The sequence below is a fragment of the Zonotrichia leucophrys genome, chromosome 2, assembly GCF_028769735.1.
Source record: "Zonotrichia leucophrys gambelii isolate GWCS_2022_RI chromosome 2, RI_Zleu_2.0, whole genome shotgun sequence".
NCBI classification, from domain to species: domain Eukaryota; kingdom Metazoa; phylum Chordata; class Aves; order Passeriformes; family Passerellidae; genus Zonotrichia; species Zonotrichia leucophrys.
The window spans coordinates 24,662,208-24,689,179 of record NC_088171.1 but is presented as its reverse complement, the minus strand read 5'-3'; the positions used below and the strand labels follow the sequence as shown (position 1 = coordinate 24,689,179).

General features: G+C 38.1%; 2 protein-coding genes across 2 annotated transcripts in view; one reads left to right on the top strand and one right to left on the bottom strand.

Annotated features, from left to right (window-relative positions):
• VPS50 (VPS50 subunit of EARP/GARPII complex) overlaps positions 1-4,209 on the bottom strand; it is an 81,433-nt gene extending 77,224 nt beyond the window's left edge. Inside the window, exons 1-2 of the mRNA XM_064704306.1 lie at positions 4,061-4,209; positions 1,689-1,757 (exon numbers count right to left, since the gene is read on the bottom strand). Coding sequence (XP_064560376.1) covers positions 1,689-1,757; positions 4,061-4,093 — 102 coding nt within the window. The 5' untranslated portion in view covers positions 4,094-4,209. The remainder of the gene's footprint in view (positions 1-1,688; positions 1,758-4,060) is intronic.
• Positions 4,210-6,703: 2,494 nt separating this feature from the next.
• Positions 6,704-26,560, top strand: HEPACAM2 (HEPACAM family member 2). The gene is made up of 9 exons (XM_064703296.1): positions 6,704-6,786; positions 12,262-12,612; positions 13,575-13,859; positions 19,419-19,715; positions 22,571-22,696; positions 22,779-22,803; positions 22,926-22,963; positions 24,260-24,333; positions 26,444-26,560. Exons 1-9 carry the CDS (start codon positions 6,717-6,719, stop codon positions 26,558-26,560), a joined length of 1,383 nt encoding a protein of 460 aa, XP_064559366.1. The 5' UTR covers positions 6,704-6,716.
• The last annotated feature ends 412 nt before the right edge of the window (positions 26,561-26,972 follow it).

Sequence of the window (26,972 nt, the reverse complement as noted above, 5' to 3'; positions counted from 1 at the left end):
AACTTATTGGAGTACCAGTAAAGTGAATGACTCAGGTACTCGCTAAAATGTCCGAATGCCTAACAATTTCATTGCCTGAAAATAAAAAATTGAGTACGGTCATCACTTCATCATGCTGGCCACAGTCAGCAAATCAACAACTTCCAGATATCAAGACTCAAAAGAATTTTGCTGGTTTTGCTATCACGGGATGAAATGTTAGCAGATTCTTCTTCCTGTCCTCCCTATTTCCCATTTGACCTCCGAACTAGTGTGATAGTTCCTCATCTCAAAAAACATGGGTTTTGTACCTAGGGTTGTCGAACCAATGGCTTGTCATTTTACCAGTAATTCAAACTGGCCCTAATTAATGCTGACCCTGCAGCCTTCCATTCTGTATACTTCTGTATAGCTTTCATGCAGCTTTTGAAGTTTTCAGTAACATTTGCCCTAAATCAGTCTGGAGATACCAATTTGACTGTGGAAGTGTGATGATGAAAGTGCAGCACCATAACCATTCTGTCATCAAAACAGCTTGAGACTTTAATGATTCAAGAGTTAAATCAATACAGTTATTGCTACACGGTGTAGACTTATCAGACATATAAAATCAAACCATTACAGAATGGAAATCCAGACAAGATACCCTACATCTGCTTTTACCTGGAGAGCCAACTTGGCAAAAAAATGGTGCTCAGGGAGTGGCAGGAATCTGCAATTGTGAAATTTAAGCGATGGAGATGTGACAGGTTTTTCAGCATTGCTGCAACTGAATACTTTTGCTCTTTGATATCAAATTATTGGACGCTGTCTCACAAAGCATAATGTACCAATTCAGAGACTCTTACCTGATTTTTGAAATATACAGCAATGCTAATTCTCTGATCTGCCTCAGCACAGGCAACATATTACAGACTACTTAGACAGAGAAACACAAGAGGTCTTTTGGTTTGATTTTTTAACTACTGTAAAATAGGTCATCTAAATTCAAGTCAGTTATTTAAGTATCTTATTGGTTAAAGGCAAAGACCAAATTAATAGAAAATAATAGACAACAACCACAGAAGTCTTGTGAATCCTCCCCTCAGATCAACAGGAAATAAGGAACAGCCAATTATTGTGACAATTGTACCCTCACACACAGATTACTCAGCGTGACTTGTGAGATGACAGTGAGGCGGCTTCATTTAAACAGTGAGACCTAAAAAAATACCAAAAACTACTGCTATTATAAAGATCTAACTTTTGAAGTAGAACATGAAGTTGATTATACATGCTGAAGAGTAAAACTGTGAAATTACAAAATATACTTAGAGCACCAAAATCATGAAGAAACTAAATGTTCAGACTAGTACTATACAGGCCATCCACACAGCATCTACTTTCCAAAGTAAAACTCAAAAAGGCATTTTTCTTTTTTCTTCTTTTTTTTTAATTTACTCCAGCAAGAAACCCAAATAATATTAAGATCTGCATCCAGTGATAACTGAAAAGTTTCAAGAAAAAATTTTCATACAAATCCATTTGGAGTTGTCTCACAGCTCTTTCTTTCATTAAAACACTCTAAAAGACTTTCAGCAAGAAATAAAACTGAAAAAAGAACAACAGTAAACCTGGTATTAAGGATAAAAAGAAGACACAACTAAGTGTCATTTAACTATAAAATGAAAAACTAAAAGGGAGTGGAGGGGAGGGATGTTGTATCATACCTTAGTAGGAATCCGTAAGTTTTCAATAGGACTGAGGTCATTAACACTCTCCTGAGGACTTCGTAGACCCTTTAAAAGATTTTTAATAATCAGTTCAGTTTGATTCCTTTATGCATCTTGCAATCAAGTCTTACCTGATTTTGAATATGTATCTACAGGTCCCTTAATAAATACTCTGACATGCAGCTGGAGGGCTAAGACCTCATTCTAGCAACATTTAAGCAAGACCATTGGTATATAAATCATGTTCCACAAACATCTAAGCATTTCCAGTTTTATGCTGCAATATGTACCTTTTCAGTACAGTTCACTAACATTTTCTTTATCAAACTCACTCACATCCTCCTGTCAATGTCCAGATGTTATCTTAAATTTTATAATGAGCATGTGTCCAAAAAACATAGCATACTTTGTTCCACTAACTTAATGACTTAATGGAATCAAATAGCTGAATTCAAGTTAGGTGCCAGCTACCCTATTGCAAGATTATTTCTGCTTGATGGCATATTTTTCTACTTAACATATTCCACTACTAGGACTGGCTTTCCCTATGTGTAACTGAACTGAAAAGGTTGCATAATCCACACTAGCTGCTTTATATAATTATTACTCCTTAAAACACGTATAGCCGCATAAATAGCATGAATGTTTGTTGAATATCAAACATATTTACAATTTTCATAGAAAGGTTTGAGTTAGAAACTAAAGATCATGTAGTTCTAAGGGACACCTTCCATTATATCAGGCTGCTCAGGGCCCCATCCAACCTGGCCTTGAACAATTCCAGGGATGGGGCACCCACTTCTCCTGACAACCTGAAACAGCATCTCACCATTTCAAGCAGCAATACCACAGAACAGGCTGCTTAGTATATTTTCTGCCAGCTCCCCAGGCAGAGGTAGAAATGAATCTACACACTCAAGTTTCAGATATGGTTCTGACTCCAGCTTCCCTTGAGACTTCAGTGTGTTCCTGTGAGTCCAAAGTTTCAGGTAGACTTTCTTCCTTCTCTTGTGATCAATGTTAACAGTATTTTTTCCAAGCCCCTTTCTGGTCCTGGGTACCCATATTTCTAAAAGGACCTACTATATCAGTTTATGGTGAGAAAGTTTGTATTTATTCTTTGAAACTGACAAAGTGTTGTACATAATTTCAGTGCTAACTACTACATTTTACAACTGTTTCATCCTCCCAAGATGCAGAATCTCTCCATTTTGGTTTTGATTCTCAGACCTGTCACACATCACTTCAAAACATCCTCCCTCTGCAGTTGCCACCATCAAAGGTGACTCACCTCTACGCATCAGAAATTCAAAGCAAGAAATAAGCAAAGCAACTGCTGCATTTCTCATACCTCACACAAAATCTTCCCCAAGTCCTCTCAAAAATATGCAGTTCTAGTGACTTACCTTCAGAAGAAATATAATGTTTCACTTATCAAATGGTAAATGGAACCTAATCCTTTCAAATGACTGAAAATTGCCTAAGTTGTTATAATTTGCAGAAAACATCATCTCCACACTGGGCAGGCTTCCCAGCACTCCTTCTGTCAAGCTGAAAACAAACCATGTAACCCTCTACTGAAGCAGAACAGAACATTATTCTGGCAATTCCACTTTCACACAAGTGTTCATTTTTAAGCCCTGCCTCCTGCATAAGGATCACAACTCCGAGGGCATAGTTCTAGGGGGGAAAAAGCTTCTGACTTTTCCATGATTTTCTATAACTATCTAGAATATCTGATGTGGGTGACACAAGTGATTTTTTTTTAAGTTCTCCAGTTAGACACAAATGAAGAGGCTTCTTTTCAAGGGTATCTTATATATGTGAATAACTGGAATGTTCTGCTGATACACTTCTCAATCTTAGAAATATTGGTCCAAAAGTAGGCTTAGATCTACATAATCTGGAGACAACCGTAGCAGAGAGCAGTGAGGTGACAGACACACACCGAGTGCTCTGGCACACACTCACTGTGTGCCCACCCAAATCTGTCCCTGGCACCTTCTCAGCCTCGCCTCCCTTTGGACCAAAAGCATTTGCTGCCAGACAAAGCCATGGTACAGAACCACAGCCCAGCGCTCAGAATTATATGTCAAAAAAGCAAACTGACACGGGCCCGCCCTGTCATCTTCAACAACGACGTCTCTGTTGTGACAAGAGCCACGCTGTGGCACCTGAGCACGCTTCCATTTCTCGGAGGAGAGAAACAAGGCGGATGCGTATGCAGCAGGAGCCCGCACGCCCCGAGCCCTCCCCGGCAGGGCAGAGGGCGATGCCCGCGCACCGGCGGCTCTCCGGAGTGCCCGGGCAGGCACGGCGGCCCCGAGGAGAGCCCGGTACCCCGCCGCCCCCCGAGAAGAGCCGCTCACCTGGCGGGTCATCAGCGACTTGATCTTCTGCATGATGGCCCCGCCGCCGCCCCGACTGCGCTCAGCGGCCGCGCAAGGCGCCGGGGCACGGCGCAGCCATGTTGGGCGCCACCTGACCGCGCCCGCCCGCGGCTCCCTGGGAGCGGTAGTTCCCGAGCGGCCGCCACGACTACAAGTCCCGGCAGCGCGGGCGGCAGGGCGGGCCCTGGAGCTGCGGTGTTTGAGTATTGGGGCTCGGGTGTGTACATTCGGACGTGCTTTGCTCAGGAGATAAAACGCAGTTCTGTGTGTAGAGACAAGATACAGCGTACAAATAGGCGAGAATTTCCGGGCTGCCTCGGGTTCTTTCGGGCGTTATGCACAGACCGTGTCTGGCCTGATCACGGGTGATGGATGGAGTTTTGCGTGGGCAAAAGAAGCTTGTGTCACTCTTATTTAGTTGTATTGATAGCAACTTAAAAAAAGCACACACACCAAAACCCACCAGCTAGCTTTTTAAATCTAATTTATATCAGCACAAGAAAAGAAAGAATTTATCCTACAGTCTTTGCTTAGGTGGAGGCATCATTCGAGGGTGAGGCCGCCTGCACATGGGCTGTGGCATGGCTGTGCCTGTAGGAAAAGGAGATTTTTCCGTCTCCAGGGCACGTAGGTCAGCTCCGTGTGTTTCCCGATCCTGCTGTTGCCCAGCGCCGCAGCTGCTGCTGGCTTGGGGCAGGGCAGGGCAGTCAGAGCAGGTGCCTTTGAAACCACGCACTGACAAAGGGAGGGTCGGGAGCCGTGGGCCGTCCCTGCTTCCTTTGGCAGGAGCTCATTGCTTCTGGCTGCCATTGGGAATACCGTGTAATTGTTTCGTGGAAAACCTCTAACAAGTTTAGCATATAACAAAGTTACTTCCCATTAATAAAATAACTAAAATTTGCAGATTGTTGGCGCTGCAAATACTGTTGCTTTAATTTAGTTGCTTCTATTCAAAAGGAGGGAAGTTTGATTTGTATTAAGTCTAAATGCCATTTAACAACTCGCGCAAGCTACTGAAAATAAAATCCATTTTCCACATGCACGACATTTGTGTGAGTTTGTGTAAAAACTTGCAGTATATTAATAACATCAAGAATATATTCAAATGCTGGAAATTACAGGACGCAATTGAAAAACATAACTGTGCTTATCTGTTCCTTTTTTATCATTTTTTTTTCCCATATGGGACATTTAAAGTGCCAGCACAAGTTTTATTCCAGTACTAAACATCCCATTATTTCAGTTAGAACTTAGTTGGAATTTATGACCAGTATTTTGTTACATGGTGAAATCAAGTTGATAATCATTTCTAACCTAGGTTTTATAAAAGGTTGCAATTTGATATATCAAGGCTACAGTTAGGTGGATTAAGCAGCTTCCAAACAAGAACATTCAGGTGGGCAGGACAAAGGAAAGCTTTTGGGAATATATGAAATACCCTCTTCATCTCCTGACATATGTCAGGTGGTGATATTATTTCTGGTGGGATCACTAAAATTCTACTTTATTAACCTGGGATAACCCTTGTGTTTCTTATATTGGACCTGGAAGCACCAGGGTGTTTTCACCTCTCTTTAACTAAGGTAAAAATTGAGGGCTCATCCTTTCTGATGGGGGCTTAGCACCTTGCTGGACCCCTGCTCCCAGCACACAGTGGAGGCAACTCCTTCCTACCAGTTGCTCCTGCACAAAGTGGAATGCAGTCTAGCCTAATGTTTGTTAATCCATAATAGTCTGCCTAAGTGCTGTTTAGTGAAAAATATTGTGTGGTTTTCTATGGATAAACCATCTCTGTCACTGCTAATATTTGCTGTTGCAAACTGTTACTGCACAGCTCTGGGAGGGTCTGTCCAGTTTGCTGCTGATTTGTATGGTGAATGACAGCTTTGGACAAAATCCAAACCCTACATTAATGTTAATTCAAACTGATGTAAGTTAATGGAGAAAAACAATAATCAGCACTTAACAACTGTAGTAAGCTGTCCACTCCTGCCATAGGATTTTAATTTCAAAGATGTGTCATAGGCACTTGACATCACATGTTGTTTAGAGAAAGGGAGTTAATTCTTTGTTGAGTTATACTTATGTTAAGGAAAAAGATTACAGAACTGTTATGGGCTTGAAAGTGCTAAGAAAAAAATTAGAAAGGCTCTTTAACAGCTGTTTAATGGGGGGGGGAGTTGTAACAGAAAATGAGAGCTGTCATTTAAAAAGTACTGAAAAAATATTGTGAATACTAATTTTAGTTTGAAACAAGCATGTAGCATCACAGTATTTTTTATGAAACTGTAACTAAAGGAAGTTAATAACTGTATAACATGTTCACCTGGTGCGTTTACTTACTTCTATTAATTAAATGTACTTTGTATTGTGTGCCCCATTTATTACATTCTGTGTCATATTTGCTGTGACTGCTGGGGAAGGGTTATGATAAAGTCAGAGGCAATGAAGATGGGTCCTCATCTAACAGGTGTTCCACTCCCTTTGTTCTTTGTATACACATATTCAAATCACCTAAGGCAGGGGACAGGATAGGACCTGTTAACTCATTGCTGATTTCCCTAGCAAATAAACCAGCAGCTGCAGGTCCAAGCCCTGGCTTAGTGCTGAGAAGGTGGCAGTTGTGTGGGACAGGATGCTTTCATGGAGCCCTTTAGCCAACTTCTTTTGGGACTTACAGTGCAAAATATATTTTCTGCTTGTAGGTAAGATACAGTATTCATTGTATTTGATTGTCATTGTGGAAATGTGAGTTGGTTCTATTAGATTTATCTTTATAAAGTTAAAGATATTTCTGTTGTATTGTCAGATGTTTGATTTCAGAAAGGTAGCCTAAAAGTTTTTCAGCAGATAGTGGGTCTTTGTTTTATAAGTGAAGCTAAAGCTTTAGCAGCTGAACAAAAATGAGTGCTATATATAATCTCTATGTAAGACTTGGCATTGATTAAAGACACACAATCTACATGTAAAACATGGGTATTGATTACTTACTATTACATTTTATTGAGTAACATACATTGGGCACTCTTTTTAACAAAGCTGGACAGGTTCTAAACCAAAGATTATACAGACGCTGTTTATCACTTCCTTAACAATTTATTGAGACAGCACTGATATGTTATTTTTCACTTATTTTTTATTAATTAATTTATAAGTAACATCTAAATGTAATTGGTATTGAAACTAAATTAAGCTTTTGGTCAGCTGAAGAATATCTCCCCATTAATAGTGTGTTTGTTTGGTGTCTGTGTGCAGTTTTTGTAAGCGTGCATTTGTTATCCATGCAATGGATAAAAAATAGATGTTCTATGTACTTTGACAGAAATATCCTGTAATCAAAGCTTATTTCAACAAACTACTGTAATTACCTTTTTCTATATTTAATTGGTTTTGTAAATGTCAACTGAGGAAATATATAATATTACAAATGTAGTGCATCCTCTAATCCTTCATGTATAGGAATAACTTTTATCTTCTTTGTGAACCTCACAGTTCTAGCTTACTATACAGTCACCTAGTTTCCTTGATTTTGAGCTTGATACTTTTACAAGACTTTTGGCTTCATAATGATTGATGTTTTATATGACAATTATCAGATCTCTTCTTTAAAAATAAAAAAATATTTGGTTGATAAAAAGCAGTGATTTTGTCCTTTATCTACTTTACCACTTTATTGGATATTTTTCATTAAAATCCTGCAAGAGTTATTGTCATGCAAACAGAGTGCTTAGAGTACAGGTTTATTCACCATGAACCCTTACATCCTTACCCAGATATACACATTTTCTAGTGAAGGAAATGTGGTGCCCATACTTCATATCATGGTGGAATCTGGTGCATTGGAGATATGACACAAAGGCCACTGAAGTCATTTACCTCAGTAAATGAAATTAAATCCTGTGACAAATCTCAGTGGAACCTATTCTTGGGGAAAAATCCCAGTCTAGGGAAGAATATTCCCAAATTTTCCATTATAGAAATTACAGCTTTCCTGGACCATTACATCTGGGTTGTTTGAGGTTTTTTGTTCCATAAATAACATACCTGTAAAACAGGGAAAAATATATTTCACTGATCTAGTGACATTTTGCACCAAGTTCAGGAGAGCTGAAGGGCTAAATGAACACTCTGGTGAAAAGCAGTTGAGAATCCAAACTCACTTTGACAAGGAGATGTGCATGTTAAATTCTGAGAATCCTAAAATCTCGCTAAGCAGGTTTCAGTTTATGCCATAAACTCAAAAGTTATGTCATAGTTTTTTATTTAAACTAAGACTGCAGCCCTTGTTTTATGTCAACAACCATTCTGTTGTGCTTGCTAATACTGATGATAGCAATGTGAAATGGAAGCAAAGCACAGATCACTGAGCTCCAAATGGAGGTCGTTGTGGTACAGCCCTTACAATCATTATACAAAAGTTAGGTCTTGGAATTTCATCATCTTGGGAAAAAAAGTGTATTATATTTGTGAAGCAGTAGGGATAGGCTTGAATGTTATGGAATTTGGGCCTGAAAAATATGAATTTAGTTTGACACATTGGCTTGATTTTGCTATTAACTTTAATTCAAGAATTAGTCATAATAGTCTTCAGTTTAAATTAAAAATCAAAATTAGTCTAATACAAGTGAATGTTAGAACCTTTAGGTTGGGGAAGACCCTAAAGAGCATCAAGTCTAGCCATAAACCTAACACTGCAAATTCCTCCATTAAAGCGTGTTCCTGGGTGCCACATCTGCATCTTTGAAGTATCCCCAGGGAGATGACTCTACCAGTTCCCTGGATGTCCCATTCTAAAGCCTGACAACACTTTTGGTGGAGAGGATAGCCCTCTCAGTAAAGAATATTCCAGACTGCAGAAGACATTATCTCTGCTAAGACTGGATTATTTCCATCACTGTAAAACCCTTGCCTTTGACAGAGCACCATTATCTAATAACTTGCTCCAGTCCCAGCCTGCCTTCTCCCTTGCCCCTCCAGCCATGGGGAAGCTCCTGTGGGATGTTGGCACTCCACAAAATCACCCCAGCAAAGCCAGAGGGAGCAACAAGAACTGGAGTTATCCAAAGCCACTCCTGAAGGGGCTGGGGAGAAAATGGGCTTTCTGCCCTCACTATCTCTGGTCCCAGCTAAAAGAATTTCCTTATTTGCAGATGTCAAAATGTCTTTCCAAGACACTACACAGAGCAAATTTTGTAAATCAAGTAGAACAAAGTTAATTTGCAGTTTCTATTCCAACAGGTTTTAGCTGCTATGAAGGTACAGAATCAGTTCCAGCCCTGATTCTGTTTTCATTACTCTGTTATGCTGTCACCTTCCATACTGGTGGTCCCAGTTATCCTGGTGCTCACAAGACCTGCTTAGGTTATGCTAAGTTTTTGCATGAACAGATCTTTGAGAAATATTCCTTATTTTCCGTATTTTATGGTTGCACTGCTTCTTTGGCTGGCATGTTGTCCAACAGCACAATCACCTATTGACAGCTAAATAAACCCAAAAATTGAACAGCATCATACAACATAAAAAATGAGTAAGTATATGGACAGATCTTTTAATTACAGATCTCTCTGTGTTTGAGAGATGCGTTTGACTTTATTCCAGTTGATCTAAAAATTGAAATGTGTGGTTATATAATTGGTAGGTTATATAAATACATCTCTAGCATTAAATATTTCATAAAGGATTCTGCTGAGGAGTTACCATCTTTCTCTCTTTTTCAAGTGGACAACAGCAGTTTAATCTGATTTGTACTGCAATGTTGTCAGGGAGCATATTAACAGCTGAGAAATGTTAGAATAACCAACAAAATACTTCATGTGTCCTGTTAACCAGAGTCTAGCAAGCCTTGAAGAGTTGTGCAGTGTTAGAAAATTGCAAGAATAACAGACTACAAGTACTGTTTAAAAGGGTTAGAGGAGCAGGCTTTAATTTGATGTGCATCATCTGGTTTAGGTTTTTCATCTAGAAAGATAAGCATGTAAACATCTCTGTCGTATGTATCCTCCTCTTAAACCACTCCTCATTTTTTCTACACTCTTCCTCTTCCTCTTTTCTTACCCTGTTCTCCTCCTATCTCAGCTGAACCCCAGCCAGTACTTTGCAAATTAAAGTCCCTGCAGCCTGAAGCCCTCTGTCTGCTTCCTCCTTAGCTCCATTAATGGGGGCTTGCCAGGCTTTCTGTCAAAGGATTTCACTGTCTTTCTGTATTTCCCTGTCAGTATTCTGCAGTGTTTTCCTTTGGCTGCCCTGCCATGCCCTCAGAAATGCTGTGAGCTATCTTTAGCTGAGTGTAATATTGCTCAGCTTTATGAAAAGGGAAGCCAGCCACAGAATTACTTTTTTGGGGCAGATTCTGTACAGCATGCTGGCTGCCCAGGAGCCAGACTACTCACACTCCAGAGTAGCTCTGACATTAATTACTGGCACTACTGCTGCATCTGTAACCACCACTCCCTTTTTGTGTCCCCACCCTTATCCCCAACAAGTTTGCTTTGCCATTACCTCATGGCAAACAACTGTGCACTGAAATTTGATAATTCTAACCCAAAAGACATGCACAGATACCATATTATGCTACTGAATTGATTTTTTTTTTCTGTCACATAACCTAGGAAATTAGACATAAATGGACCTTTAACAATTTCTGTCATAAATAATAATGAGATGAAAGTAGGAAATGTAAGAAACAAAGTTAACTCTGCATTATATTAGTGAGCACAGTCGCATACTTTTCATACAATGCTCCTTCTGCTCTTCCCTACCCACCCAGCTCTTTCCAGGTAGAAATACGAAATACATTCCATGTACATCAGCTGGGAAGTTACTTTTTCATTACTAGTATTTGGAAGCCTGTCACAGAATCTCAGGTTTGAGGGACTTCAAGGATCATCAAGTCCAACAAAAAATGATCATTAGCAGGAAAAGGATAGATGGTGCATGGTGAAAGTGTTGCATGCTAACCAGGGCAGTGCATTCTCAGTCACCAGTGTGTTCTTATGCAGTAGCAGATGGATTACTTACATCATGGTTTTTACATTTCTTGCTTATAAGAGGTTGCTTTTTTCCTAGGGTTTTTTTTACCACTTGCAGTCAGTAATCTGAGCAATTAAACCTGCAACTAGAGTCAGTTGGAGTTGCATCTTGAACATAGCAAAATATTTTTATATGTATTTTGAAAAATCGTATCCTTTATATTTCAAATTGATCATCTAAAATGAGTCTGTATTTTTGCTGTTAATTTTCTCTGGGCTTAAATTCTTCATCTCTAAAGTCCTATCAGTTAAAATGGTGTTGTGAGGTCAGTTCATTAATGTCAACTCTTTACATCAATGCAGTTCTCATGAGTGCTGTGGAAAAGTTAATGTGAAAATCAATCACTAACTTCCAAGACTAAAGCTTTAATAGTGTTCTATAAATAGGTCTTAGGCCAGCACAAGGAAAAATTATTTTAAAAAATGTATTGGAAAGACAGTGATTAACCAAGGAGTGGCCTTTTTGCACCATAACAGAGACAGAATTCTCAGAAAACAGAATTTATCATGTGGCTGCAAATTTCACTTTTGTGCATATCAACAGCAGGGCTTAATTCTGGCAATTTCCTAAGACAGGAATACTTGAATTTTGCAAGCTTTATATTGTTTCTTGAATTAGTCTTACAGGTACAGAGCAGTCAGCAATAATAATTATATATAGTTTTAGTCAGAATTCATGAAAGTGCTGCTTGTCAGATTTTCAGTCAGTTTCTTAGTATAACTGGCAGAGTACCTAAGAAGCTCCTCTGCAGCCAAACCAGCCCAGAAAAAATCATAAAATCTGAGTTTACAATCCAAGAGTGTTAGACAGTGTAAGACCTAGAAATATGAAATATTTTAAAGGGAATATATTTTATACATTAAGGTAAACGTACATTATCTCATTTTTGTCAAACTTTCATCAGTAAAAGATCCTTCCTTTGGCTTTTTGTATAATATGAAGCTAGAGATCTGTAGTTAGATCCAGCTTCACCAAGGTCAATGAGCTCTTTCCCCTTTCATACTTATAATCTGAATTATAACCAGGCAAAAAAAAAAGTAAGTTTTAGCCTAGAGAGTTTTTTCACTGTGAGAATTTCTCATTTGAGTTTTTTTGGGTTTCCATTTGTGTTTTGGGTTTGTTTATTTGTTTGTTCTTTCATTCTTATGCAGGGATTTGTTCTGCCTTGAAATTGACAGTACCATCTCATACCATCCATGGTATTGAGGGGCAACCACTTCATCTTTCTGTTGACTACAATTTCAATGCTACAGCTTCTGAAATCCAGATAATTTGGCTTTTTGAGAGGTCTCAAAGTAATCCAAAATACTTGCTTGGCTCTGTAAATCAAAGAGTAGTTCCAGACTTGGAATACCAGCACAAGTTTACCCTTATGCCACCGAATGCAACTTTGAGGATTAACCCATTGCATCTCAGTGATGAAGGCAATTACATTGTAAAAGTCAATGTCCGTGGAAATGGCACCATAGCTGCAAGTCAAAAAATTCAAGTAGCTGTTGATGGTAAGTTAGTAAAAGATAGTATCTTCATTTTGAAAATAAAATTACAATAGTTTTGAAGTCCTGGTTCTTAGTATCCAGTTGCAGTGGTGTCTCATTTAATGAAACCATACATGAAAAAATGCATACAATTAAGTTATGGTTTTTTCTACTGCTGGTGAAGGGAATACAAAAATATGTCATCTTTAAAGAAAATTAATATATTGATTGATGTTTCTATTTCGTAAGTAAAAACTGAAGAGGCATAGAAACATTTAAGATTATATTAGACATTAGACAAAAAATAAGATTTCATAAGTTTCTGTTGTGCTATCACAAGGATGCATTAAACTTCAAATAGTCTTTTTCCCTGAACAACTTTACCTCCTGTAACAAAGAGGAGCCATTGACTTTTGTTGGTGGCTGTAGTCTGTAAGAGAAGCCCAGATCTGAATTCACAAATTTAGTGGATTTCCCTCTTTAGATTCTGCTCTTTGTATTGGGGACTTAAAAAAAAAAATTGGAAAAGAATTATCTAAAAGGATGACAGCAGGCTTCTGTAATTTCTGGATTATACAGAGGGAATCCTGTAACTGAAGGGTCCAGAGTTGGAAGGAATGAGATAAATGACATCTTGAGGTGACAAAGTTGTAGGTGCCATTTAACTCCCAAAGCCATCCCAATCTGCAGACATCCTCAAGCCAGGCTGCCCAAATTTCAGTGGTGCCCCGTGTGGGCAAAGCTGTGGGCAGTCATGCTGAGGTCACACACGGTGAGCAGTGTCATGCTTTGTGCTCTTTTCATTTCTGTGGACTCAGTGATTTGTATGTGAGGCAAGAGGCCGTGGTACACGTGACTGAAGTCTTTATCCTATTGCCAGTGATATAAACAATCCGGTTTTATTTATATCCCATAGCAGTTCTTACAGTCAACAGCAGAATATGGCCTTCTTTTTTAACAACTCTTCATATCTCTTTATTTTACAGTTCCAGTCACAAAGCCAACTGTACATACTGAACCATCTTCAGGAGTAGTGGAGTATGTAGGGAATATTACCCTAAAATGTACTGTGGATAGAGGTACAAGGGTAGTTTACCAGTGGATGAAAAATGGGAAGCATCTTCATGCTGGCCCTAATTATATCTTTTCATCAAACAATGCTACACTTCTAATTGTTCCTGCAGTAAAAGAAGACATTGGGAATTACAGCTGTCTGGTATCTAACCCTGTCAGTGCAATGGAAAGTGAGATAATTGCCCCAACCATATATTGTGAGTATATGAAATATTCATTATTATCTTTGTATGAATGATTTTGCTGGAAGGAGTGCCTCCAAATATGAAAACAGGCAGAAAACAGTGGAGTCAACATTGTATGTGAGCTTGCATTCAAAATGAGCTTGTTTGTAATAGCTCTAACTTAAGACAGGATCATAAAATTATTTAGTGTTGTGTGATCGTAAAGATCAGACTCAACTGCAGAATTCAAATAGAAACTTCAAAATTTCCAGAGATGTCTTCAGATGTGACTCAAAAGAAAAAAATAATGAGATCATTATACATGAAAATGTTGTTATAAATGAAGACACCAAATAGTATCAAAAAGCTAAGCCTGGAAGTACCGGGCTGAAGAACTGGTATTAGTGGGTTTCCTCAAGATAATTTCAAGTCCAGTCTTTTTTTATACTTCCATTAATGGCACCAGAAAGAGGATAGGCAGTATCTCAATGAAGTTAATTTACAAAATTAAATAGGAGGACTGAATGATTTTGACAGAGTAATAGAGCTGGGATGAGATTTGCTAGTAAAAAATAAATGGGCATGCCTTTCAGAGAATAAAAAACATGAACTTCTGCTGATAAGATCGAGATTGATTAGAAAATAGATCTTAGAGCCTTCTCATTTTGATCCATGTCAGGAATTCCCAGTGCCTCCACTGTTTTCAAGTAGCACATGCTACACATATGTCACCTGCTATGCTCTAATCCTCATGTCCTCAGGGGTCAAATTATCCTTCTCAGAGGAGAGCTGAAATTTGAAAGGCCGGGACCTACTTTGTCACCAGTCCTATTCAGATATAGCCAGTTTGCTTCATGGCCCAGTCTGGAAGGGACACTGCAAAGACTGGAGCTGAATTCCTGTCTTGCCAAGGGCTGGTGCTCATTCCTGCTTTTCTCTGCAGCTTTTTCCTGCTTTTCTGGCAGCTGGCAGCTGGTAGGCAGCCTATGCTCAGCTTGTTATGATTGCACTACCAACATATTCAGAACCTACATCTCTTACATCTTTACCTCTTATATTTTCCTCCTCCTCCTTTCATCTCCTTTCATTTCTGATTGTCTATTCTGCTATTGTTCAGAGATTTTTGTTATAACTTGAAGAATTCATTGCATAAGGGGATGACTTCCATCTAAAGTATTGGAGGAGGGGGTGGGTCTCTACACTGCACCAGGAGAAGAGAAAAGGACTGCCTAAATTAGCAAAGATTAACAAGAACATTGTTAGATATGAGCTTATAAAATTGACACCAGTGCAGACTTGAAGATGAAGAAGCAGTTGTGGAGTCCTAAACAGGGCAAATATTAATTGAGCTTCCATCTCATTAAACAGAGGAATCATGGTAAACAAGGAAATAACCAGCAGTGATAGAGCTTTAACTTATCATTACTGTAATTAAAAAAAAAAAATCAATCACATTATTTCCTCGAGGTAGCACATTTTTATATGCCTGCTTTTGTAGAGTCACAATCTCAGCTCACTTATGTGCTTAAAGTGCTGAGAATGAGACCTGAAGGTGTATGAATGCAGCTCCTCTACTGTGTTTCTCACTTTAATGAGGTGTGAATTGGCCTTATACAGATCTGTCTTCAAAGAGTACCTACACAGAACTTGGGACACTGTATCCATCCTGACAGCCTCTTCCCGTGCAATGAAGTGGGGGCAGACTAGAAAAGCATCTGCCACAGATCCTTTCAGACAGCTCTGTTTGTTGCACAGCTCATGTGAGATTTGAATTTCTGACCTGTTACACATGGGATTGTCTCCAAAGCACTGATGGCACTGGCAGGTGTCTGGGACACTCGCTCTGACAATGTGTGTGCCCTTCAGTCCCAACTCTGGTACTGCTTCCCCCCTTCTTCCTCACTCAATTACATGCATTTTTCAGTAAATTGAAAAATCTGTCTAAGTTCTAAACTAGAAACCTGTTTTTGACCTACTGTTTACCAGAATTTTAAAATCTCAAAGTTACTTAAGTGTCCGCATTTCTTGTATCTTCTGCTGTTTAAATGGTTGTGATATACTGCTTTATCAAAAACCGTGAGATTCACTTTTTTCTGTGTGTGTAAATATTATTGTTATATGCATTTTCTGAATGCCCTTCATCAGAACTGAGGGTTTGCTTTGTGCATAGTATAACAGCTTAAAAAAAGATATTAAGAGCAAACAATGCAATGCTGAAAGACTTCAAATACCTGTGATATTCTCTATATCCAAGTCAGTGATGGGAGTTGGGGTCTTACTTCCTGAGCTATATGAAGTCACCTAATTTGGTTCAGCCTCTGCCTGCAGAAGTACTTTGTCTCCCAGCTCCCAGTTGTCAATAACAATCCAGAACAGGCCCCAGGATCTCTCTCTGCCATATGTCATTGCTGTGGGGGAGTTATTGGAGGTGATAAAGAAAAGGTTGCTCACGGTAAATACCTGCCATCTGCTTGGAAACTGCACCAGTCTCGTAGTGATGGGAGCAATTGGAAATATTCCCATGGAGCAGTAAATTGTTACTCAGAAAGATTGATTTATTCTTTTACACATCATTTAGTTAACTGGTTTTACTGAGACAAGAGGCAGTCTTCTGTAGAGAGCAATACTGGAAAGGGAAAATAGAGCTGAGGGATCCATGAAGGCTGTCATTGTGGGTTGTTACTGAGTATGAAAAGTGGTTTTTAATTCATGTCTTATTAATATTGTCCTGCTTCTCCATTAATTATGATGATAATGCAACCTGGAACATGGCTATTGCAGTCATGTGACTCAGAAACAAATTATTTCAAGACTGGAAGAAGCTGCTTTCCTGTAGGCTGCAGCAGACACTGTTGTACTGTGTTGATGGAGTTAAACTCAGCAGGCTAAGTGGAATTTTCTTCCTCAAGTCTTCCAAAAGATAGAATATACTTATTACTAGTGAGAGAATGGTTGATTGCCTACTTTTCAGAATCATCCTTGAAGCTGTGTATAACTGTTAGTTACCCATTGTTTAGAGACCTTGATGTACACAATGCCCAGGAGAGGCAAAATATTGCTCCAGGCAAAGCAGAAGGGTTACCCAATCCTTGGGTTGACTTCAGCAAGGAATGTCACTTTTCAGATTTTGCCAAGATTTGGCTATTTCTTAAGATAACCCCTCTGTTTTTTTCCAACTTACTTTCCCAGCTGGTGTTTGTCAGTGTTTGTATAATGATTTCTTTCAACTTGCAGCTTCCATTAAAATATAGTTCTCAGTGTTATCTCTTTATGCTGCACAGTTATGATACTGATAAAAAAGCAGAACTCAGTTCTAATTCTTTTGCAGACTGTGGCAAACCACCCACTACAGTGAGGAGAACATGTAAACCGGTCAGCTATTCTTACCAATAATCTCTGTTAACATGTCTAAGTCATATTACCTGTGAAAATAAAAGAGAATTCTCCTAAGAAGGCAGAATTGGATTGAAAGAACCACTGAATTGCTCTGAAAAGTTAAAAAAAAAAGTACGTTCCTGCCTATACATAGTTTGTGAGGGGCTTTAATTCATTTATAAAAAACATCAAAGGCCAGTACCTGCCTTCTCCTTTCAGATCTGAAAAAAAGGGAAGTAAATACCCATAAGAGGTGAGCCCCTGTGACAAGCTCCCCTTCCACAGAAACATGCAGCTCAAATGAGGCCAGCCACGCCAAAAGAGTGGGGTATAGGTCTGTACTTCACAGAAATGGTCATTGCAGGGTCAGCTGGCTCTTGGAGACAATAAACCAAATTACTCAGGAGCTGCAGAGCCTGTGAGGAAGCAGCCCAGCATCTAGAACTTGTGAAAAGAAAAGCCAGGATTCTTCAGAGTGGCCACTGCAATGTAGGTGGGAGCAGCACTAATTCATGCTGAAGTGAATTTATATTGCATTTCCCAAGAAAATATTATGCATGATGTTGGCCATTCCTTAAAATGAGACTGCAAAAAGCTTACCCCTAGGAAATAAATGGAGAAAATTAAAAGATTGACAAGTTTATGTTGTGAAATATGGACATTTACTTAAAAGTGAACTAAACTGAGGTCAATGTGGTGGTCTGTGGTCTCTTGTCTAAGCCTGAACAAACAGAAAAAAACACAGAGGTGCGCACAAAATGGCCATGTTTGTGCTGTGTGCTGGTGGCTTAGGTGTATTCTTGGAGAATAAATGAGTCTCATAAAAGAAGGCAAACAGTAAATAGAAGTGTGTATTAGAGAACATTTTAACATGGTCCTGAATTTCCTGGTGGGAAATAAAGTCTGAAATATACAAGTGCGCAGCTTCATGTAGCAGGGATTTTCCCATTCAAACTCAGCTACATTATCTTAATTCTCCCAGACAACCACAGGAAGGTGGAAGTTTTACTAGATTCCACTGACTGCAATGGGCACAGTAGTGTGCCTGTTTTGTGCTGCACCATTGTGTATGAGACAGCTTTACTGATCTTCAGGGATCCAACCAAAGGAATACTCTGCATATTTTCTTCTTTTGTTCTGTCATATTAGGTCTGTGCATTTTTGATTATTCATGCAAGTCCTCAGGGAATCAACAACATTAAAACTATTAGGGGTTTTTGGTTTTGCTTTTGTTTTTTAAACTATAAAATGCTATTTAATAAGGCATACTTCATTATTATATTCTCTACATAAATTTCTTAAGTAGTTAAGTAACTTTAAAAATAATTTTAATGTGTAAAGATGTAAAAGCCCCAATGATCTGAAATGCTTGAGTAAAAATAGCATGAGAAATATTCTTATAATATTTAAATATATTGTTCCCCTTCTCATTTTCCTATGCAGATTGCACTAAAAATACTCATCTGCTCAATTTTTTGAGTAATGAACGCATGACTTTAGAACAACATATGCTTCTTCTAATTATATTCAGAAAAACAACTTTCAGTACAATAACTTGCTCTTGAAAAAAAGCATAATTTACAGTAGTAATTATTTAAGTATTTTCAATTATTTAATTATTTAAAATATTATTTAGTAGTACAAACCTAGTAAAATAGGGGAAAGTTAAAGTTTATTCTGGCAGCCATTTACGGAAATTTTTTTCTGAATTCATCTAAGGCACACCCCACTCAATATTATACCTGTAAATTAGTTCCCTTAGTAATTTTTGTACTGTAAATTATTGCAGTGAAGATAACATTACAAGGCCAATTTGTTCACTTTTAAATTTGTTGGGAAATTACTTATGCCAGTAAGTTTGGCTTAAATTTGAAGTAGAAATCAAATATGCTCCTGAAGAAGACATGCTCCTTTACTTCATAGAAATCCAACTGATTTCAGTTTTCATTCTTTTTATCATACTGAAAATACATAGACCCATGCTTTTTCCTTAAACAGCAATTAGACCAGTATTAAGTGGGTGTAGCCTGAGCTAAGCCTGGCACAGATCCAGTTATTGAACTGAAAGCCTTTTTATTGAAATAACTGAATGCCAGCCATTCTAAAGGCTAGTCTAACTTAAATATTCTAACTTTGGAGGTACACTTCTGATTACAGTTTAATTATATACTTTGATTTTCATTTTCTCACTGTGTTTCCCTTTTTTTCCCAATGCAGATGGACCTTATGGACTTAGAGTCAAATCAGACAAAGGTCTGAATATAGGGGCAGTGTTTACAGTTGACGTGGGGCAAGTTGTACTGTTTGACTGCTCAGCAGATTCAAACCCACCAAATACTTATTCATGGATTCAAAGGGATGACAATAGCACTCAAGTAATCAAATATGGACCCCATCTGGAAGTTGTATCTGATAAAGTGGCCCAGAAGACAATGGATTACATGTGCTGTGCTTTCAACAACGTGACCGGGAAACGAGATGAAACTCACTTCACAGTTGTTGTTACGTCTGTAGGTAAGAATGTAACCTTACTGCTGTAAAGTGTAACATCTGAGTGGATGCCCCAGAAAAAGGAAGCCGTTATTAGAATATGTGTTGAAATTTGCATCTCACTAAGAATATGGTAAAGGGGCTTTTGGACATTCTGTGGGATTAGGTTTTACTTGCTGTGTGACACAGAGCAAGTTGGAACACAACCCACTAAGACACTGAAATTTTGTGGGATTTTATTACAATGTTCATGTAAATAATTTCCTTGTCATATTTATGAATCTCTGGATTGATTGCTGGATTCTGAAGAACACATACCTTCATTGCTCCTACAGTATAACCACAGCTCCTGTATGATTGTGTTCAATAGCAACAAAGCAGTTTTTCAGAAAATCTCCAGAAGCATAGAGCAAAGAACAAGATATCAAGGAAGTCTGATGTCTCTTCTCAATACAGATGGATACAAGTATTTTCAGATAAGGAACATATGCTATTAATGTTCAACAAGAATTACTAGATTGCCTGTTAGAAAATTTAACAAAGCAATTTCACGTGGGCTGAGCAAAGAGCTAACAAATTTGTTAGTTTGGTAAACAAGAAGATATGTCCATGATTCAGGCTATTTACTGATTCATCATGAATCCAGGACCTTGAGTATGCTGGGAGGAATACAGGTTGCAATTTCATAGTAAGAATACCACACTCAAAAACTAAATATTGTGGTTACTAGTGAAAGAAAATGCAATTCAGAGCTATGTGTTTATAGAAATAAACATGACATTTCTCCAGGAAGTTCATGTAATATTTAGCTGAGATTTCCTTTCAAAGGCCAAAAAGGAGGGAAGACTCCACAGCTTCAGGGTTGATTGCACTTAAAATAGTAGATTTCCTAATTAAAAATATTTTACTTACATCTTATCAAAACATTTTTTCTAGTGTATTTAAAAATAGAAAAAGATATTTTCCCCCCTCTGGAGCAATTTTCTTTTAGATGAGTGTTTATTCAAAAAGCACTAAATGGAGATGTCAAGGCTACACTTTGCAGAGCAGCACTGGCTGATTCTAAGAGGTATGAATTCATACACTGTTCATTCTCGGTGATGCTGCTCAGGCTAAATTCACATTGCAAGTGAATAAACATACTAAGCAAAGACTATGAAAATTGTCCATATTCCTTTTCCTTACCCCCATAATCCTAGATACAGAGGCTGGACTATGGCATTCAGAATACTGGAAACCCCATTTTCAGAAGCAACAGGAACTCTGATGTTTCAGAAGACCTTACACAACTTGCCCATGGGACAGAAATTCACCTATATGGTCCTATGGACAGCTGCCTAATTAATCCTAAAAATTATCTAGGAAACAATTATTTTAATAAGTTACAGTTATATCAATAGTTGCACTAAGTTGTTACCCATTTTCAGCCAAGATTCTAAAATAAGATGAGGTATCTCACGTACACCTGTCATTGCTAACTTTTCAAGCTTAGTCAGCTTGAGTGCGTTAAATGCATGCAAAGAGCATTTCTTTGTTTTCTGCACTGCTGCACTAATATATCTGTAGAATGTGATTTATTGAGTCTACATTTGAAATTACTCACTTTAAGGAACATTTTTAAGGACTCATCTGATTCTCCAGCATTTGGGCTTTTTCTTCCTAAGGAAAGCAATACACCGAGGGACTATTCAAAAAACTGGTGAAATTGCAGTGATTTATTTTCCCGTATCTTTAGGATACGTCTGTCTAGAAATCCTCATATTTAATCTTCATGAAAACCACTGCACATGTAGCCAGCACAATGCCAGTGAATTACACAGAGGTCTAAGTAGATGTAAGCAGCCCTCTGCACAGAAGTTCATCAACAATTGGGAACACATCTAGCTAAATAATACACATTTTAATTGTACTAATAAATCTGGCACTAGCAAATATGCAACATTAATTTACCTGTATGGATTGTGCCTTGTCCTTTAATTACATGAATTCTGCACAATTCAGAGCAAAAGGAGGAAATAAAGAGTGCGAGCAGATACGTCTGGCATTTCCTAACTTTCACATTCTTGTCTTTGCAAATTCATTACAAATGTTTTCCATGTGCTTCTAGGTATGTAATTATATGCAATTTGTGCATGTGTTGTATCAGAATATCCTGATGGAAAAGTCCTGTTAATGCATATCCCAGAAAAAGACTTGAGAAAAGGAAAGAAATATTTTTAATATATTTAGAAATAAATACAAACAATATGGTGGAGTCCCCATCCTTGGAGGTGTTTGAGGAAAGACTGGACATAGAACTTAGTGCCATGTTGATCTTTGGTGATAGGTTAGATTTAATGGTCTTAGAAGTCTTTTCCAGCCTGACTCTGTGATTCTGTGATAATTAATTGCTTTCAGATGCGGTTTGATAAATAACCAGACTATCAGTGATCTAAAAATCTTTACAAAAAGTCAAATGGATCTTTTGTCTTCTCCTACTTTATATCTCCCAACTGTTAGGAGGATTTGTCTCCAATCTAGAACAAGTTGCTCTCTCACTTTCTTTTTGGTAGTTCAGTTCCTCTATACCTCAAGTTGTAGTATGCATTTTCTTTTTTTGATGCTGTAATTTGTGGTTTACATTAATGACTTCCATTTAGCTCTAGGCCCTAATCTGCTTTGAAGTCTTTTCTGATATGCATATCATTGCTTTTTGAGTTCAGATCTGTAGGGAAAAATAAATATTACCCATTATCAAGACCCAAATTATGCATCTGTTTTCTATCTCTATGCAAGTTTACTAGTTTCAGAATAATTTTAAAAGATGCATTTTTCAGTGTCATTGTAGCACATTATAAAGAACAAGGAACTAAATACAGTACTCATCTTCTTTGTCACAGGGTTGGAAAAGCTGGCCCAGAAAGGAAAATCTTTGTCTTCTCTTGCAGTAATAACAGGAATTTCATTATTTTTGATCCTAGCTATGGCCTTTTTATTCCTATGGAAAAGGTATCAGCCACATAAAGGTATGTAAAAGTTAAGCACAGTCCAGCTCTTCTTCTGGACCCTTGAAGCAAAAAGAATAATTTTTTATTTTCTTCTTTTCAGTGATACAACAGAAGCTACAGAGCAGGTAGAAAAACAATTCATCTTACATCTTAAAGTACTTTCCATCCAGAGAATTGCATTTTATCATATTAATTTTCTTTCCTTGGCTTATGACGTCAAACTGAGAAATGTGTTTATGTTTTCTAGGGCAGAGGCTGATTACAGAAAGGCACAGGCATTTTCAGGTAATGCTAATGAAATAAGTGTGAGCATAAGGTCAAAGTCCATTCCTGAAAAAGAAAAATAGCATCACAAAATACAGAAAAAAAAATAAAATGAAAGGAAGAAAAGTGTGGTTTTATGTTGCGTTGCACACCTCTATGATACGTTAATCAAGATCAGACCTAAACAAGAAATTATCATGGGTTTAGCTCATGCCTGGAGCTCATAGCAGTATGTACTGCTGTCTTGAATTCTACCTATTAATCCCAGTATTCTGGAATTGGAACACCTGTATTCCACTGTTGTCACCAATATGACAAATCAGTGTTATTGTGGGATAGCAGTAAGAGGTGATACATAGGAGGATTACAACTGAAAATGCTCATGGCATCAGTTGTTATCAAAATCATGAGTTAAGGACATTGCAGTATACATATATAACCTTCTATCATATTCTGTACTGCCTTTCTCTCTGTTATCAGGGCCCAGAGTGTTTTTTTTTCACTGCCTCTTTTCTCTCCACAATACTTCCCATCTGATCCTAGGCAGGAGATGCTAGAGACCAGCCATCCTCTGGAAGGATATCACTTTTACTCCCATTCCTTTCTACCAAAGCATCAGAGCAGACCATAAACTGCTACATGCACAAGTAGAGGGAAGTATATGAAGCTTAGGAAGGTAGGACATTCACCTGAGCACAGAGGGTCCATCAAAGTCATAGCAAAGGATAGAAATTCATCATTGGTTTTAGTTCTGTAACCTTTGATGTGGAATGATGCCCAAGAGACAACCAAGAGCCTCACATCTCCTGGACAGCGGGAGGGTAGACTAACTACGCCTAAATACACCTAAATACAAGGTGTATCTGAAGTCCCAAATAATAATGTGACATCTATAGGTACCATATTCCCTTTTATTATTCTCAGAATTGTAAAACATTCAAGTGGTACTGCTTCACTACACTTAGATATGCTGAGTTTATTTATTCAGCCTCTTTTCTATGGGAAATGAAAGTAAATTGGTCATTTTAGCCTTCCAGAATAGAGAGTATGAATGTCTCTACCAGAAGTGTTGCTGAGGTTAGCAAGAGGCTCCTCACTTGGTCCAAGGTGTGGGAAATCACCAAGTACCAAGCACCAGCTCTGCAGCTGTCCTGCCTCACTCCACACCAGTTTAGGGAGCTCAGCAGGGAAGTGGTCTGAAGCAGATCACATAAGCAGTGTTCAGGTGTTTAAAAAATTAGGGCAAAAGACCTTGCCAGTCATTATTTTCCAGGTTCATATTATATCTTCTTTTTTAAATCTTTGTTCTAACTTTAGGACATGAAAGTGCTTTGGATGATTTTGGGATATATGAGTTCATCACTTTTCCCGATCTTACCGGTGGCTCTAGGGTATGTGATTTTACATCATAAACAGACAGTTTCTCTTCTATTTCTCTAATTATAATAAATATCTGTACCAGAATCCTTCTGTAGGTTTGCTTCTGTTGCTTTTTACAGATGTGTGCATGACACCATATTATTCATGGCTGTTGTTCACCCAGTACTTGCTCTTTCTTTCCTGTGTTACTAGTTCAGTACTTCATAATCAACATAATGAAGTAAGTAATAACCAAGCTCTAAGTACAGCAATTTCCATTCAACTACCCTATATTAGGAGAATATTAGTAATGTTGGGTAGTTAAGTAGCCACTTGTGTCACACAGGCAAGCCTGCTATTGTGATGCCATTTTCTCCCTTGACCCTAATATTTCTGCTCATGCAACATTCAGCCCTTGCAGTGCAGAAAAGTCTCAGGAGTTATTTAAAGTGTAAATGTAAGCTAAGTCTCGGCTGTGTTTCACAAAATTATTTGGTTGGTTTTGTGTATTGTAGGGTAGGAGTTAAGCATAGGAATTTCCCTAGCAGAAAAGAAATCCTGCAACGTTTGCTGCTTCCTTGCATTGTCTTTGCTGACATTACTGCATAGCAGTTGGAGACCGTTCTGATATAGTGTAAAAGGACCAAAAAGAAATCAGAAACAGGGCCATAAAATTTAGGGACAATGGTAAAACTGGGAGAAAAGAGAAGAAAGGCATTCTCTTTGCTAGGGAAAATTGTCAGCAATGTAATCTTGTAACTTTGGAGGGCATCGATCTGGTCAGGTAAGAGAGAGCTCTTAAAGCATGGTCACAGGGTCACATTGTCACACATAATTTATTTTTATGATTAGTACTCATAATACATCATGTCAAAAAACAGCCATAGATTAATTTATCTTCTCTGATGGAGTTAGATGTTTGAAATATACATTTATAGGGCTAAAGTGCTACTGCAAATGTTAGTGGAGAGGGCAAACTTTTACAGCAGCAGAGATAAATGACTTTTAGAAAATAGAGCAGCTGAACTGCTTCTTTTACAGTTTCTGCCAGTAAGAGGCTTATTAAGTTTGGAGATCAGGCCCTAGATCATCACAGCCTTAAGCACACTGCAATATTATTTTATTACTAAAGAGGGTATATTTTGATTAAATAAATTCTTTACTTGTGAGGATGGCAAGGCAATGGAAAGTTGTCTCATTGCAGATGCCCCATCCCTGGAAGTGTTCAGAGTCAGATTAGACTGTGATCAACCTGATCTAGTGAAAGATGTCCCTGCCTATGGCAGAGGGGTTGGAACTGGATGATCTTTAGGAACTTCCAACCCAAACCTTATATGATTCTATATCCCTTAAGCTGATCATATCACAATATCACATTCTGGCAGGATCAGGGCCTTAGTAGGTCAGGAGGGAGAGAGCAGTGCCAGGAACAACAGGATGGATGTACAAGCAATGAAATCTACTATAATTTCCAGTAAAATTTCAAGAAACAGGAGAAACTCTACTAATTTATGTTCAGCTACTCAAATGTATAGCATTGCAGGTAAAGCCAGTATTTGATCCACTGATTCATTTTAGTCAGCAGAGAAAGGAGAAAATAAGAAAGTGTAGATAATGAAGAACTGGAGGTTGGGTATAGGCAGAAAGACTGATAATTCCTTATGGATGTAGAGTCTAGGTAAATCTGTTGTCATGAATAAGAGGAAATTAATATACTTAACATGCTGAACAAGCCAATATTACTTGATTTATGGAAATTCCATGCATTTGTCTCTCTTTGACAGGCCAGTGGGAATTTTATGCTGAACCCAAGCCCTGTTTGTTCTCCTGCTTTTCTCTTTATTAAATGTTCCTTTCTTGACTTGTGGTACATTATTATGAAGCATTTGCTGTATTAAATGCAAAAGCTGCATCCTAAATCTTTAAAGGGGTTAAATGAATTTAAAACTAATACTTGCCTTACTATTAATGTGACAAGAACTTACTGAAAATTAAATGTAAACTAGGAGAGATTTCCTATTCAATCCACAAGCAAAACTTTGATGAAAAGTTTAAAAAATTACAAGTTACATTAACAGTTTAATTTCTGTTGAATCTTTTCATATTTGTACTTACAGTAGGAATACACTTTGTTGGTTTTAGGTTTCAACTCAATCTGTTCCTGGCCCTGACTTTGTCGCAGGCCAGGATATGCTAAGTACGGTTTATGAAGTTATTCAGCACATTCCTGAGCAGCCAGAACAAGACCACCAACAGTAAGTTACAGACTATGTTCACTCACGTGGTAGCTCAAAGACAAATACTTTTGCATCCAGAACAATTTACATTTTGGTAGCCCTTTTTTGATTCCAGTGAGAGGACTATGGAAGGAAAGGTAAAAGTTACCTTAATTCCTCCACCATTTCCTATCCAATCCCCTACTCTTCCTCAAGACTCGTCTGTTGTTTCATTACACCAGGTTTGTTAGTGAGATCTTCAAACTCAGCTTCAAATTAAAATTCCCACTGAATTTAATAGGGCACTGGAACATCAGCACTTCCTACTGAATAGGGTAAACATTCAATCAAAGCAGTTTAATTGGTAGCATGGCCTCCAGACCTCTCAGCCATGTGCCAAGTAGAGTTAGAGCAGGGGTTTTTGCAATGTTGAAACTGGCCAGTTGAATAATAAT